We start from the raw sequence: 17,398 nt of genomic DNA on the forward strand, positions 1-17,398 counted from the left end.
TTGATTGTTCCCTAAATTTGCAGTTCTCACAAATTTTAGGTTTTAAAACTTCTTTGTTTTGCATGCATATTAGATGTATGTGTTTTTTTGTACATTTATTTTGTAGAAGGGCAAAAGTTGCCACAAGAAGGAGACTTTTGGTGTTACATTTGCTGTTTGGGGCAGGTAATTGGTCAAAGTTGACAGAAGAAAAAATTTAATATTCCGATGTGCTCATACATGGCAGCAGTCAATCCACAAGTATTTCTTACACACTAACCACATCCCCAAAACTCAGCCGAGGAAAAGCAAGACTTGAATATAATCAGAGGCTCCTCCCCGCACCACATCATCTACCTGGTATAGAAGCGAAGGCTATTTAGTTTTTGCCTTCTGTAAATACAAAAAATGGTGAAAAATGTAGATTCACAAATGGCTCAATGGACAGTATCCTAAACTGACTTCTTGAGTGTGCTGCCAGATTATCATTGACATGGGTATAACCATCCATTTACATTTGGAAAACAATAGAAAGACAAATATCTTAGCATATACTGATGGGGTATTTGCAAGCATGTAGGAAAGTTTATCCTTGCAAACAAGGACAACTTTGATATTGAGTCCTCTTGTAGAAAGTGGTAACCTGTAACAAGAAGCAACTAATGTTTGCAAATGGAAGCCTTAGGCACCAACCACTTGGCTAGCCAGATTGACTCTGGGGGAAGCAACGAATTGATGTGGGTGTAATGGGACATGTACGATTGCTTGATCGAGACTATGCTTCTGTGGTTGACTCCCCACATCTTGCAAAGATCTTTGCAAGAAACCACATTCAGAAACATCATATGGACATGGTTGAATGCCTCATGGCTTGGTTAATGAATAACTTTCTTTTAAGTTGGTATATTGCTGTTCTCACAAGGCTTTCTATTTTGGTTCTCTTTAGTCTCTCTACAATTTCAGGGAAAAACTCTGAGTTTCAAAATGCATGTGAGCAAGAATAAGCTCATTTTACTACTTGGAATGATCTATTTGGAACAGAGTAAATCTGAAACTCTCTCTCTCCCCAAAGGTAAGTTCCAGATGAACTCTGTAACTACCTTTGTCTAAAGAAATAACCTTTGCTGGCAATGGGTATCACAGGTCCACTCCATATTCATTTGGGAAAACAGGAGAGGCAAATATATTTTGGAGATCTAATTAGTTTTCATGTAATTAATTTGGACTTCTCTCCTGCAATCATCATATGAAACCAAATAGAGCATTTATGGAATACAATTTGGATAAGTTGCACTGAACTGTAGAAAACTGGGATTGTTCACTTATTTGGACACATTCCACAATCCCATCTCCTTTCATGGAGCAAATTCTGGAAAGCAAATTTGGAAGCATTTGCAATAGTTTAAAAAATTGTATTGCTGGGAAATATGAAGCATGTTTACTGTAGTATATATGTATATAAATGGTCTTTTTTTCCTCAAGTAACATAAGCTGAGAACAATTCTTGGCAGGCTTCTTCATAGTCAGATTTGTAGCAGCCTCAAGAATCATCATGTTTTCTATCTTTGCTTCAATGAGTTCAGGAAATACTAAATTTTGTGTCTAAGGTGTTTATGATTCAGTCAAATGAAACAGCTAGAAAATAAGCTTTTGATTCAATGTTATGCCTGCATTGGGTTTAGAATCAAAAGACAGTATCACATCTGTGCTTTGTCATTAATTAGCTGTGCATCTCTTTGATTCTTCATTTTCCCATCTGTAATGTGGGGGTAATAGTGCTTGATTCACAGGCAGAGAATGGGAATTAAATGAGAAGTTATTTGAAAGGGTCTTATATATTTTAACATATTAACCTACATATCTATGCTTTCAAGGATACGTTCTTACAAAAAGTCATTTGTTCATCCTTCCAACTTTTCTAAATGTCTGCTGTATGCTAGGAATTGCGCTAACCCTTGGAAATACAGAGATGAATAAAACATACATTTTTTTCCCCCTCAAGTAGTTCATAGTACAATGAGGGAGACATGCAAACAATTTGCTGTCACAATACTGCATGGCAAAAACTATAAAAGGGGAGAGGAAAGAGTAATACAGAGGAGGGACACAACACGGTTTGAGGAAATCAAGGAAGACGTCTCAGTTGAGGTGATCTCCAAGCTAAAGAATAGGGATTAGAGGATTCAAGTAGGTAAGGAAGTGTGATGATTATGATGCAGGGCATTCTAGGCCCTCCTAGAGAACATGTAGAAAAGAATGACCTGCAGTAGGGACAGAAGATGGACCGTCCTTGAATTACCAGGCAGTTGTAAGCATCATAATCTAGCCCATCTCTTAGCTGAGGAGTCAAAAATAAACAAAACAAAACAAAAAAAGCAGAACAAATGTTGAAAATAATTAAGTAAATGCAACTTTTTCAAGGATAAAATCTTTTCCACAAAAAGGAACGACTTCTTTCTCCCATTACCTAACAACCCTTCTATCCTAACACCATTCTGGTGTATGAATCAGGACACTGTCTTCTCTCTACTCACCATCATTGAACAATCTGCTACTTTTCACTCTTATAGAGAATTTTTTTTTAATTTTATTTATTTATTATTTTTTGGGGGGTACACCAAGTTCAATCATCTGTTTTTATACACATATCCCCGTATTCCCTCCCTTCCTTGACTCCCCCCCCTCGAGTCCCCCCCACCCTCCCCGCCCTAGTCCTCTAAGGCATCTTCCATCCTCGAGTTGGACTCCCTTTGTTATACAACAACTTCCCACTGACATCTATTTTACAGTTGGTAGTATATATATGTCTGTGCTACTCTCTCGCTTCGTCTCAGTTTCCCCTTCACCCCCCGCCCCCTCCCATACCTTGAGTCTTATAGAGAATTAAATCCAGTATTTGACTGTGTGCCAGGCACCATTGACCGTGATCTCAGACTTAGTCTCTTGGGTCAAGCAGGGGAAAAGATGCAAACACAGTTACAATCTAAGGCAGACTATAGTATCATCCATTCAGCCAATTAACTGAGCAGCTTCTATGCATCAGGAACTGCGCTAGATACTGTAGATATAGATCTTTCAAGATTAGGTTCCTATTTCTGAGGAGCTCACAGTCTAGTAGGTTGAAAGATAACCATAACAGCATGTGATAAATGTCATAGAAGCACAGAGTGCTGTGAGGAGCCTCTTAGGGGCCAGATCACTCAGTATCAAAAGGGGACTGTATTTGTGCTAACCCAGTGGAGATCTACCTCTGAGGCCCTAACTCTTCATATCAGAAAAGTAGATCTCTTCATGATATGCACATTCTGTGTGAAAAGGCAGAACAACCCCTTGTACTGCAAATCACAGCAAATCCCACAATTAACATGAAGCCATTTCGTAATATTCCTACATGCTCCATGTCTTGCAGTATTTCTTGCTCAGAAGAATTTCCTGTACTCCTCAGTCCCAAGAGCTATCTAATCACTACATTTTTGTCTTCTTTTCCCTCTAGTTCCCACTTGTGGGCAGAGTCTGGTGAAGTCACGGCCTTTCAATTACCTTAATATTTTTAGTCGCATTGTTGGGGGAAGGCAAGTGGAAAAGGGTTCCTACCCTTGGCAGGTGAGTCTCAGAGAACATTCTCTGGTGGGTGGATTATGAGCTGTCTCAGGATTGGATCTCTCAGAATTCCACACTGCTCATCAGTGTGCTCCATTCTTCTTAGTTCAGCACCAGAGATCTCATGAGTTTGTGCAAAGATCCAAGACCCTCCTGATGTCCATCAGTTGACTTCTAGAAAAGGGGTGTTCAGAATAGTTCCAAGCACTATTGGCTTGCTCCAAAATTTGGAAACACCATCCCAAACTTTCAGTCCCTAAAACAAAAATCTCACTTTAAATTTATAATTTAAAAAATAGTCTTCTGACTCAATAGATATTTTTAAGATATACTTATCTTGTTGTAGTTAAAGATGATGAGGGAAGTTAAAGGTGTTGTAGCCATAGGTCTACTTTATGTTTGGGATGTAAGATTTGTACCTATACCATAGGACCCTTCAGAGAATAATCAAGAGTACTGCCTCCTTAGTAGTTAGTGTCCTAAGAATTCTGTCTCAGTCTAATTTCCTGGTTCTCCTATACCATAGAAATGCCTTTGTGCTTCTGCCCCTAGCCTGTGGTATTTGTATTTATTGTCTTTGAAAGTCTCCCAATTTTCTTTGCCCTGGGAGCCATGATATGTTCTTGCCTCTTCATTTTATAAGTAGAACAATAGCTCTTTATTTTTACTTCTCTTGAGTCATTCAGTCGTATTAACTTTTAGATCAGTGGATATTTGGTAATGATTGGTTGATTGAGTTTGTGTTCAGTGGGTTGATGGAATGGCTGAATTGTCATCTGATTAACTAATGAATTAATTACTTGGTTTGAACTGCTGATTGATCAGTTTCTTACTTGGTGAATTGGTTGGCTAATCAATTCAGAAGTCTATATTCAAATCGTAGTCAGGGATGACTCATTGACTTTCACTTACTTGTGCTTTATTCTATTCTTAGCCTTTTCTCTGTATCAATTTTTTTCAATTGCTCATTGAATAATTTTTGGTCAAAAAGGAGACAATTCTAATAAATTGCTTCTTTTCTAATATCAACAGTGGAATTAAAAGTATTTACTTGTACCCTATAAGTCATGTTGGAGTCAAGCCAAACATCATGAACAGGACAAGCCAAAGACAGAAAATATATTGTAAAGACAGATTTAAAAATAAGCTTGAAGAAGTCGTAGAGGTCAAACAGTTAAAGACTATGAGAAAGTTGTAAATCCAGACTTTTTCTCTAAGAGGCTTAGAGGAATTAGAACAGACTTTGAAACACTCCCTTAGCCCTCACCTTGTCTTTATCCCAAACTTCTGCATCTAGTCTGTGCTGTATCTTATGCTTCTTTTTCTTTCTCTTCATTCACAGATATTATTCGTATTGTTAGAGTAACAGACTGGGCCAACATTATCATATAAATAAATACCCACAATTTTTACTACCAATTTACTACAACCTTATAGCCAATCATCTCAAGTTAACTACCTCTCTTGTGGACCAGGGGTATGAATATTCTGGCTCTAGCCTTGCTCTTCTTCCCGAGCTGTAGTGTGATTGGTTTACCACTTCCCAGTCCATGATTTCTGATATTTGTGAGTAAGATATCTGGATCTCTTTTTCAGAATATGCTCAGTCTCCAGGTTTGGGGGATCCCAGGGCATTAACTTGCTCCTATTTAAGGCCTTTGCAATTCAGGTGTCTCTGAAACGAAGGCAGAAGCATGTATGTGGTGGGACCATCATCTCTCCACAGTGGGTGATCACGGCTGCTCACTGCGTTGCAAACAGGTAGGGAAGCCCAGCACATTGATAAAGGTCAGATTACCCTTCTTCTCCCTGGGAATCAGCAGCAATAACTCTATTAAAATATGGAACAGTGTGACGTACGCTTTAGGGGAGAACATGTTGATTGCATAATACAAATAGGGCTTAAGGACATTGTCAGAGGGTATTCAACTTTGCAGAAAACATTCATTCCTTAAAGGAGTGAATACTTTGTTTATTTAAAATTGACAGGAAGTTAATAAAGAATACTATCCAAGTAAGAAACAAGCATCACAAAGATTGATTTGTGAAAGTTTTCTCCTAGTTTTCTTAAATTTCATAGAAAAAATGAAAAAAAAACCCATCCAGTTCATTATACATCTTAATAAATGGATAAAAGAAAGCAAAGGGAGACCAGTAAAACCTGAAGAAGGCTCCTGTGACTTCTTTCCTATTGATCCTGCCTCTGTGAACTTCACTCTAATAATTTCCATCTTTTATCCATTTTCTTGTGTGCTCCAAATGTTCTGTTGTTGCCAGTGCTCTTGATACTCATAAAGCTGCAATCAAGATTATGTCCCCCTATTTGCCCTCTTTCATTTCAAGTCTGCAAACATCTGCTGGGTATTTACTTAGTGCTGGATACTAATGGGTATCAAAGATACAAAGATGACTAAGACATGATTCCTGCCCCCCTGAGAGTCAACTGATAATTTCACTCCAATGTGGCAGGTTGTTAGGCTAGAGAGATGGGTTTGGCATAAATATATAGCCAAGAGCCAGGGCTATATACCAAGAGAAAATTATGCCTTTTTCAATTTTGTGTAAAATCAACTCTTCTAGATCCCCAAAGCTGGCAAACTCTTAATCCACCTCAATGCACCCTATCAAGTTCCTTTCAGACAACTTTGCTGCACGTAGAAGGGGAATGGAATGGTATTTTCTATGCCGTGCTAGATCTCTAAATTACAAACATAAAGGAAGTAGGGGAAGATCCCCACTTCTCATCGTGGTAATCAGTCCCAAAACCCTGAGTGTGCATACTCTCTGGGACATCAGCGTTACGGTGCTATTATGTCTTTCATGGTATGCATTATGCATTAGATTCCTGACATTAAAGCAGCATACTTGATGAGAATCAACCAAACACCGCCATGGGATCTCACTGATATTGAGGCCAAGCCAGCCATCTAGGGTAGCTGAATATAGCTTTTGACCCCTGAATGACAGCATATATACACCCTTAGACATTTAACAAATGACATTGTGAAGTATTCAATTTATCATATTATTGGCTCCACACGAGGCCACTTTTTACTAGTTCCCCACTTACATTGGGAGCCTCTACATTTGGAATCACTCTCTCTGTTGGGCAACTGCACACCTACATTATCTATCCATGTCATTTTGAAGAGGTCAGTTTGTCAACCATTACAATTGTACTCAGAGGTTCAATGAAATCCATCCCTTTTACTCTTTCCTCCTCATAGAAATATTGCATCAACTTTCAACGTTACTGCTGGAGAATATGACTTGAGCTATATAGAGCCAGGAGAGCAAACGCTCACCATTGAAACCATCATCATCCACCCATATTTCTCTACCAAGAAACCAATGGATTATGATATCGCTCTTTTGAAGATGGCTGGAGCTTTCCATTTTGGTAAACATTTGAAGCTCACTCTGAACTGTCTACCCCATGTTCTCCAGAACTTCTATTCCATAGCCCATTTCTTATATAAGTTATGTAGTCTATGCCCAAGAGTTCTGAATCATAGACTTTGAGACAGAAATTTGAGGTGGAGGTTCCCCTACCTGAGACCCTTTTTGCCCGTGGCTTTAGATACAGGATTATGTGGAGTCAGGAGAGGGTCTTTTGTTGTTTGACAAGTAACCCCTGGAGGTGCCAGACAGAAATATCACAAGATCTTTGGGGAACCACCTAGATGCCAATTGGTGAGTGGCTTATGGTGTCCTCTCCTCTGTGAATGAAACAAGCCCTGCCTCGCTGTTTCCTTCAGACCAATTTGTGAGGCCCATGTGTCTTCCAGAACCAGGGGAACGATTTGAGCCTGGATTTATTTGTACAACCGCAGGCTGGGGCCGCTTGAATGAAGGTAAGAACTTCTACGCTCTACTCTTAATCAGATATTGGAAACTTCTGGTGGGTAATCGAAAATAGAATTTTTAATCTATTTTAAAAGACAGTTGTGTACACATTTTTTACATAGAGAATGTCACATTGTACTTAGAAATTCAAATCTTTCTAAAAGACACAAGCCTGAATTGGGCACCTTCAACACAGAAAGGGTGAAAGAGTGCCTTCCTGGGGTCCTCATTTCCATGTTTTCTAGATGGCGTCGTCCCACAAGTCTTGCAGGACGTGAACCTGCCCATTTTGACCCAGGATGAGTGTATTACAGCTCTGTTGACCCTACAGAAACCCATCAGTGGGCAGACCTTTCTCTGCACAGGCTTCCCAGATGGAGGAAGAGATGCATGTCAGGTAGGCGGGAGTGGTCAGGCTGACAGGTCCCAGGCAGGGCTTCCCTCAGTTTTGCCATCAGATGAGGAGCTGAAAGAAGGCTGTAGGCAAGACTGGACTCTGGAAAGAAGGATCAGGAGTAAGAAGGGAGCTCAAGTCAAAATAAAGGGACAGTTTAAACAACCTGTTTTTATCAGGGACTGTGATTTCAGAGGACGTCTTCTGCTCTTTTCAGAAGACCAAATAACAGAGATGATGCCAACAGTGAACTTGGGGTACTCCAGCCCTGAAGGATAGATGGCTCTCTTTTACTTAGAGATTTCCAGTTTCTGTATTATGGGAGCTTTTCTTTCCCTCCATCCCTCCTGCTGACCAAGACCTGAGGTTGATTTGACAAGACTTCTCTGAGTCTGTAGAATGAGGCAGGATAAGGAAACAATCTGATGTCTGATGAAAGCCCAGGATGGAAAAGAAGGAGGTGGACTCGGTAGGCTCCAGTGGTATTTGAGGATCAAATGTGAATTGTGCTTGCCTATTCTCCCAGGGCCCTGAGTCCAAAGTGAAGAAATTCATTAATCCTTGTCTAGCATCTTTGTGGGGCACAGACACTGACAATGATAGTAACAGAGATCTTTTCTCTCTACAGGGAGACTCAGGAGGTTCCCTCATGTGCCGGAATAAGAAAGGGACTTGGACTTTGGCTGGTGTGACTTCCTGGGGTTTGGGCTGTGGTCGAGGCTGGAGAAATAATCTGCAGAAAGATGATCAAGGATCGCCTGGGATCTTCACAGATCTTACTAAAGTGCTTCCCTGGATCCACAAACACACCCAGATTGGTAATCAAGCCAGAATATAAGGTCAAGAAGCTAGGGAAAGAGAGAGCATCAGCAGGGTCTAGGCAAGTCAGGGCCACTGATTAGACAGGCTCTGCTTCTGTTCTTAGTGTCTCACATAAGGATTGTGGTATTTACTGAGTCTAAAACAAGGGTAAACTATGATGTGTGGTACAGCGTACAAATACTCAGTGAAACATGAATGCATCCGTCCTAGACTTTGCCAAATTTGCCTTTAATTGAAACTGTCTTGGCCAGTGATATGTTTTTACCACTTACTTCTCAACTGTGCTAGCAAGATTCAGCAAACTGTAGCATGGACCAATGATGGTTATCGACCAGGGGAAATTTTGCCCCCCAGGGAACAATGTCTGGAGACATTTTTTGGTTGTCACAATAGGGGACAGGGGTGCCACTGGCATCTAGGAGGTAGGGGCCATGGATGCTGTTAAGCATCCTAAAATGCACAAGACAGCCCCCTTCCCACAGCAAAGAATAATTTAGTCCCAAATGTTAGTGATACTGTGGTTGAGAAGGCCTGGCATAGAGCCAGGTACCATAAGTCTGAAAAGGCCAGGGTCTATATACATCCTTCTACTAGATTAACTAATGAGTTAATAGAAACTTCATTTTTGCCTCCAGATCCAACTTAATTCTTTTCTTAACTGGTGGCTTCCAGCCTCAATAGGACTTCTATTCTTTCCCAAAGGGGTTAATTCAAATTAGTTCAGGAAGAACTTGGGTTTGTGTTCAAGTATATGGTACACTGGCAGGTATCAGAGTCCTCAGTTCAACTTGTAGCTATCCCAGCAACTCTTTTGTGGTTGTGGGCATGTTATTTCCATCTCCAGCCTCCCTTTTCGTGAAAAATTAGAGGGATAGACCAGATGACCTTTTCTTGCTTTGTGTAACCCCCAAGATAATCAGCCCACTTAATAGAGTGAAATCATAGTCTTAAAACACAAAAGCCACTTTGCTGCTTTGTCAATTTATCCCTTCTATTCTTTCCACAGACTATATTTTCATTAGTTGCAAATTGACTTAAAAACCTATGCACGTTTTGAGCCAGGGAGATGCTAACTTCTTGAAATATTGTTCAGGATACCACGAACCTTGAAACACGTCTTTCTTTTTCTTTCCCAGGGAAGCTGAGAAAGAGCTCGAGAGGTGGGTTTTTCTCATAGCCCTCTCTTCCAGGAGCACAAATTAATCTCTAGTATTTCTGAGTATCGGTTCCATTAAAATCAAAAGTCTTCCTCTGCAAGATCTCTCTGTACTCAGTAGGTATAAAACCATCACTTGGAGCACCCACGGCCATTCATCCCCAGCCAGTGAGGCAGTCCCTCACCCAGCAGGAGCCCCACATTCCCTCCAAGTTCACTTCTTGTCAATCCAGAGCTCCAGTTCAATTCAGCAAACAATTGTCAAATCCTAGATTTGGATCTGAGACACGAGGGAGGAGGTGAGGCATTGCAGATGTGGTCAGGAAGCTACACACCTTGTCCTGAAAGCACAGGAGACTCACTCCTGGGGTTACACTGCAGGTCTGCAATGAATTCACTCTGTGACTTTGGGCAGGCTCCTTCCTACCTCTGAACCTGAGTTTCCTCATCCAAAAAGGAAAGAGTTTGGACCAGATGGTCTCAAGAGCATCTTTAGCTCAAATATTCAGTGGTTCTGTGAGTCTGTGGAACTATCTCCAAGAGCAAAGTGGAAAAAGAGTACCCTGAGAGCTTAGAGGATTGAGTGGTTGCTTCTATCTGGGGGAAAAAAAAAACAGAGAAAGAGACAAGGGAGGTTTTAGATCACGGACATCTTTTAAGCTGAACCTTAGAGAACAAAGGATGAGTAGGATTTTGCCAGGTGGAAATGGGAAATAGGTAAAGAAAAATATTCCAGCTCAAGGAGTCATCCTTATCAGAAGATAGATACTAAAAGATGGAGATAGGAAAATTTAGGGTGTAATAGAGACCCAGTAAGTCAATCAAGGCAGCTGAAGTGTAGGCTATGTGATGAGTTTTTAATGAGGGAGAAGATTAAACAGATAATGAAACCAAATTATGGAAACCTTTAATGCCTGTCAAGAAAGTTTAACTTTATTGAGTAATAGGAAGTTGACTAATTAGATAAATAGATTAGAGCTATACTTTGGTGCTATAAGAACTGCACATAGGGGATAAGTTGGAGGGGAAATAATGCAAGGTAGACTTATGAGATTATCCATTATTAGTTCAGGAGACAAGAAGATAAAGCTTGATTTAGGGCAGTGGCCAGAGAATGAAAAGGAGGGCATAGAAACAGGATGAATTAGGCTAGGATAGTCACTAGGGTTAACAGCCGTGAGGGAGGGAAGGAATGAAGGATGACACCAAAGTTCTGAGCATGAAAGGCTAAAAAAGGGCACATAAATTAATTAAATCAGAAGTGGAAGCAGTTTTGCAGACTGAGAAGAATTCCATTTGTAGTGTGTTAAGTTTCAGGGGAGATACCTAGAAGATGGATGAAAAATCAGAAGTTCAGGTAGAGATGATAGTTGAGACTGAGGGTGTGAATGAAATGGGTCAGAAGGCTCGTTAGAGAGAAATGAAAACTAAGAATAGAACCTAGGAAGTACCTGCATCTATAGAGTGGAGTTATGGGATCAGAGAAATAAGAGTAAAGGAGAAGAAATCATAGAAATTCAAGGTTAAGCAGGATCTACAAGAAGCAAAAAAGCATGAGGCATCATAGAAGCCAAGACAGGAAAAGGAAGAAATGTATGAAGAAGAACCAGGAGGTCCCCGTGTCTGTACAGGTTCTGGAAGGAGAGGGCTTTTGTGGCTAGCCATCACCGTTGGCCCTGATTCTCAGGACTTTCCCTCCCAGCCTCATGCAGTGAGCAGGATCGTGTGGTCAGAGCGCCGGAGGGGGAGCTGCACTTCCCAGAAAGCCCCTTCCTGTATTATGAGACCACGCAGTGAGTAGCCCCCGCTGCCACCCCTGCCCTTGACTCCCACCTCCAGTTTGACTCTGCCCCACTCACTGCACTGTGACAGTCGCTTTCCATCTAGAAATAACACGCTCTCAACGTATCTACCTGCAGACGGTGTGTCTGGACCCTGTTTGTACCAGAGGGAATGCACGTGCTCCTCAGTTTTTCCCACTTCGATGCAGAGTCTTGTCACCACAATCACCTGTCAGTATATTCTTTAGAAGACACACGTATTGGTGAGTGGATCTTCACACTGTCAAATGGCCACTGATGCTAGGAGGACTGAATGGGGCCTGGTTACAATTTGTCTGGCCCCAAGGCATCCATAAACACCAAATTTCCTGTCTCCAATTTTGAGACTTAGAATTGACAGTGGGAAGGAATGAAATCTGAGCCTCTGTGAGGGCTGTAAGGCCACAGTGCAATTCACTTACTTCATCTGCTCCCCATGGAACCAGGCTTCCTAGACTCATTGGCCAGACCTGGACCCCATCACGAGTAAAATGCAGACACACAGCAGTGCCCCTCGGGCCTCCCAGGCAGAATGCTGCTCTCCTAAGCATGCAAATGACCTTTCCCTGCCTCATCCAGCTCAGAAGGAAGATACCAACAGATAACCACAAGTAGGAGATAAAGGTTGCTTATACGTATAAGAAACAGAAATGGAGCAGTATTTCTGTGGCTCTAAACTGGAGATGACTTTGCATGCCCCCACCCCGGCCCAGGAGACACTTAGCAATGTCTTAGAAGCACTTTTGGTTATCATAACTAGAGGGACTGTTACTCCAATGGGTAGAGGCCAGGGATGCTGCAAAACATCCTACAATGTACAGAACAGCCTGAACACAAAGAATGTTCCAGTTCAAAATGTCAGTAGTGCCAAGATTGAGAAACCCTGGTTTAGACAACGCTGCACTATCATGAAAGTTCAGTTCCCCATCACTCTTAATAGGTGCTGTTTTCTAGACTCTGAAGAAAGACTCTTTATTCTTATGTTACAGGGAAATTCTGTGGAGACAGCCTGGCTTCATCAGTTCTTGTTGGCTCCAACGCTATAAGGCTGAGGTTCATCTCTGATGCCACAGATTATGCCGTTGGGTTTAACCTCACCTATAAAGCTCTTAAACCAAACTACCTTCCTGGTAAAACCATTTTACTCTTATCACACACTGCGGTCCTTTTGCAGAAGTGATGCCCCATAGGAATTTGATGAGGGGAAGGGAGCCCCCCACCCAAGGCCCACCGAGCTCCATAGCAGACAAGAGCCCAAGGCCAACAAGACACGGGGTGCAGGGTCTCCTTCTGCAGTCCTGCTAATGCGTGTTTGTTGCACCCACGCGAGCTGAGAGGGCCTGATGAGTTCTCGAGAACCAGTACACAGAACTCCTCCTTCTCGATGGCTCTGCCTTAAGAGTCAGTTCAGGCATCACTTGTGGGAGACACAGAGGGGAGAGCAAAGAGGATCCCTCTGTGCTTGGTGATGCCGTTGTTTGGACGTGCTCCCTTGTGTTGCAGATTCGGGCTGCAGCTTCCTAACTATCCTTTTCGAAGAAGGCCTCATACAGAGTCTTCATTATCCTGAAGACTACAGCAACCTGGCCAGCTGCAACTGGATTTTTCAAGCCCCCAAACATTACCTAGTTAAGGTACTGACCTTGGTTAACCTTCACTTTGCTGTGGATCTCCACAGAATCACTCATGTTGATACCATGAGGGTAGAGGTTTTTATCTGATGTATTCATTGCTATATCCCTAGTGTACCTAGAACCTAGCACCTGGCACACCAGGCCCTTGACACATACTTGTTGGATAAGGCCAGCCTATGCTCTCTTGTAACTACCCACACTTACCACTAGGTAGCAACTGTGTGCTTTACTTTTTGTTGAAATGCTGCCTTAATCTTTGTTTCATCAGTGTCTAGTCCTTTCTAGAAACAAGTCTTTCTTCCTTATTAATTAAACTGCTAACAAAACACTTTGTGGGGCATGGATACCAAAAGTGCAGTGCAGAGCAGTTTCAGGGACTGGCATAAGGTGTACCAGGAGAGGTGATAAAAGGCGAGTCTGAGATCAAAGTATAGAGGGCTTTGCATGTCAGGGTGTGGAGTGTATTCAGCCTTCGATTCGCAGGGTTTGTGGCCATTTGTCTGTGTGTTTGTTCACTTAATACTAGTGGGCCGTCTGCAGAGATGCCTTCAGGTCGATGACACTGCAGTCAGGGTGAGGAATTAAGCATTTATCTAGAAGCCTTTCTCTTAGGATAATTGAAAGCAAGAGAATATATGAAGGAGAGGAAGTAGATTATAAAATAACAGAAGCAGTAAGGGTGAATGAGAGCTCAAAGTTCTTGTATATTCAAGAGGCCAAAAGAGATGCAGTGTTATGACAGTCCAGAGAGTGGAGCCTTTAACTCGAACACAAAACAAGTAAAAAGTATGGCCAATAGCTTGCGTTTCCCACACAAAGTTAGAGTTTAAAGAGAAGGAGGACTGAGCACCATTATTCAGTCCCCACCTCATCTCCCCCATAAAAAGGTAGAATAATTGGGATGGACAGTTGCACAGTAGAAAAGAGGTGGGGGTGGTGGCATCTGAAAGGTCAAGTGAAGTCAGAAGTTAGGAGCAGAAACAAGATCACAGAGATTTTACATATGAGCAGGAGAGGAAGACACAGAGGATGTAAGACAAGTATAGCTCTTGTCTTTCTAAAAGTTTCTGAAACCCAAACAGAGTCAAGGGAGACAGTTCAGGAAGAAGCAGGATTAAGATAAGCTATGTTAGTGTCGGAGGAGAAAAGCTTAAGCATCAGAGGATTTCTGGAAGGAGGAAGAAGACAAAATTTAGTTGAAAATCTGAACATGCCAGAGCTAGAAGTGATTCAAAAACATCTATGTAGTAAAATACACAGAGTGCTGTGCATCAGTGAAAAGATGCACTCACACCCAGCCAGTGACAGCATCATCCTGTGGACCCATCTGAGATGGTCATTTGTAAATTTGTATGACAGGTCATAACTATGTGCACACCATTTGAATCGATGAGAAAATGGTCTTATTTTTCATAAGTTTTATTTCTCTGCAAGTTCTGTTCACCAACTTCAAACTTTTTTTTATAGATTATTTATTTATTGGCTGTGTTGGGTCTTCATTGCTGCACATGGGCTTTCTCTAGTTGCAGCAAGTGGGGGCTGCCCTTCGTTATGATGCATGGGCTCCTCATTGCCATGGCTTCTCTTGTTTGCAGAGCACAGGCTCTAGGTGCATGGGCTTCAGAAGTTGCGGCACACAGACTCAATAATTGTGGCTCACGGGCTCTAAAGCGCAGGCTCAGTAGCTGTGGCGCACAGGCTTAGTTGCTCCACGGCATGTGGAATCTTCCTGCAGCAGGGATCGAAACTGTGTCCCCTGAATTGGCAGGTGGATTCTTAACCACTGCGCCACCTAGGAAGTCCCCCAAACATTTTAAATTCTAAATTTTAAATATTAGTGATATTAAAGGAACAGGTATATCTCACTTTTAGAAATATTTTAACTTTTCTTATTTAAGTTATTTATTATAGGCATTCTAGATCACTTATGATGGAACTTTCTGGTTTAAAAAAGATTTACATAATCTTTCTCCTTTTCTTTAAACTCTTTCCATAAGACACAATTTTCAGAGTCTGTTTCCAGAAAGTATCCCAGTAAGGGTTTAAGAATTGTTTGAATGAATCCTGTTTCTGACATGTCTCCCCCTCCCCAGGTCTCATTCACCATGAATCATCCTTTGCCTCTACTCTTGTCCTAGCCACACAGGCCCCTGTGTCTTTTGCGGACTGCTGGGGCTCCATTGAATCCCTATCACCTGTGAATAAAATCTAAGCTGCTACCTCATCATTTCTGTCTCCCACTGCTCTTCTCTTTAAACTCAATTAGCCAGGGCTATCAAATTGCCCAAATATTGTTCTTTGCTGTTCCTTTGCTCCTCCGAGAAGGGAGCTGGGGAGCTCAAATATTTGCACATTTTTCCTACCCTCATGCTCGGTCTCTAATTGGGTGCTTAGATGTTTCAGAAGGTTTGGGAGCCTGTGGTGTAGTATCTTTTCCTACAAAATACAACCCATTCATGAATGCCCCGTTACCTTTCTCATCTAAGGTCATGCTCTAGAGCAAGTTGAACAATCCAAATCCCTCTGCTTGATCAAAACCAGGGAATGCATTCATGTTGTTTACTCTGAATGTAATGTGGAGTCTTCTCAGCTTTCGTTTCAGAACCTGGAAATAGAAGAAAGTGGAGACTGCACTTCCGATTATGTGAGCGTGCACAGGGATGTAGAAAGGAGGAAAGAAATAGGTTTGTGTTCCCTGGGAGCCTGGGCTTCCCTGGTTTGCATTTGGACGCGGTCCTTCTTGGGAATCCTTTTAGGGAATAAAAAGCATGTGGCTCAATTTTCCTTCATTCTCCTGCAGCATCTCCATCCCTTCCTATACTCTCACCATCTCTCCTCCTTCTCCTCCATCAGGGGCAGGAAGAGCTTCAGGGAGAATCAAAGAACCATTTGATCAGAAAATGTGGAAGGGCCACAGTGAACTAGGGGTCACAGGGGAAAGTGCCATTGAAATAAGCCCTGTGGCTGGAACCAGTTCCCTTAGTGGCATTCCCAGTGGAAGTGTTTGGGAGATAAACAGAAGTGAAATGTAAAAAGAAAAAAAAAAAAGAAGTGAAATGTTAACAGGGTTAAATACATAGTACAAAGAAACACTGTGCCTTTCTGTCTTTAAAATGAATTGTGACATCCGCTGGAAAAGTTTATTTCTTAACAATTACCTGAAGGACACCTTTTTTCTTCTATCCAATGCCACATCTATTTGCTGGGCCCTTGACCATGTCATGCCTGGGCTGGGCTTGAATCAGCTCGGCTGTGTGGCTTTGTTGTCCCCGCCCCTGTGGTGAGCATCTCCAGGGTCATGTCAATCAGCTTCCGGTCCGATGAAAACACGACCTTCAGAGGCTTCCAGGCTACAGTCTCCTTCATTCCTGAAACAGGTAAGAAAATCAAGGCACCAAGTCCTCGGGTCCCGAGTCTCATCCTCCTGATGTGATTAAAAAGGGCAGCCTTTCGAGCCCAGTACGGATACAGTCAACTCATTATTCACTGAATCTGTGAATCCTGAACCACTGCTCCCCAGGGAAATACGGAGTTAGGTTCCTATCAGCTTCTGGTTTTATGTGCGTTTCTGTTTCAAGTCACTTTGTTTAATATGCATTGTTGATTCATTAACACTGAACTCACAGTCAACTCGTGCCTGAACAAAACTTACCCATCACATGTATTTTCTCCATAAGGCACAACTCAGACTCTTTGTACTTAGGAACACTAGATGGCACTTTAGCACTATGTGTAGGGCAAATAGCAAAATCACCAACAAAAAGCCCCAAAATGCAAAAAGCAAAACAAAACAGAAAGCAGTGCTAACAGACCACAGGAAGGACACTTGCTTATAGTATAAGAGCTGAAACTAGACAGCAGAGTGTGGCCTCACTAGACCTCAGCTTGGACATGTGATCAGGTGACCCAAATATTTCACTGCTCTGCATACGTCCAAGAATAACCATGAAATCACCATGAGTATTGGTTTTGAGTTAACAAGTAAATGTTAGCAAGTAGTTGAATTCAAAAACACAGAATCCACAAAGAATGAAGATCAACTGTATGTCTGAATCTTGGCCTGTCCTTACTAGATATGTGATCTAAGTGTCACCTAGGATTCATCCTCCTCAGTCTTACAACAGGAAAATAACACATGACTGTTAAG

General features: G+C 41.9%; 1 protein-coding gene across 1 annotated transcript; it reads left to right on the forward strand.

Annotated features, from left to right (window-relative positions):
• Positions 1–963: 963 nt before the first annotated feature.
• On the forward strand, positions 964–16,684 carry OVCH2 (ovochymase 2). Its single transcript, XM_057695986.1, has 14 exons — positions 964–1,051; positions 3,473–3,582; positions 5,249–5,340; positions 6,807–6,979; positions 7,338–7,433; positions 7,671–7,822; positions 8,448–8,637; positions 9,778–9,801; positions 11,500–11,590; positions 11,717–11,841; positions 12,607–12,747; positions 13,121–13,251; positions 15,842–15,935; positions 16,497–16,684. Exons 1-14 carry the CDS (start codon positions 964–966, stop codon positions 16,682–16,684), a joined length of 1,695 nt encoding a protein of 564 aa, XP_057551969.1.
• The last annotated feature ends 714 nt before the right edge of the window (positions 16,685–17,398 follow it).

Source organism: Hippopotamus amphibius, chromosome 9 (genome assembly GCF_030028045.1).
Source record: "Hippopotamus amphibius kiboko isolate mHipAmp2 chromosome 9, mHipAmp2.hap2, whole genome shotgun sequence".
NCBI classification, from domain to species: Eukaryota; Metazoa; Chordata; class Mammalia; order Artiodactyla; family Hippopotamidae; genus Hippopotamus; species Hippopotamus amphibius.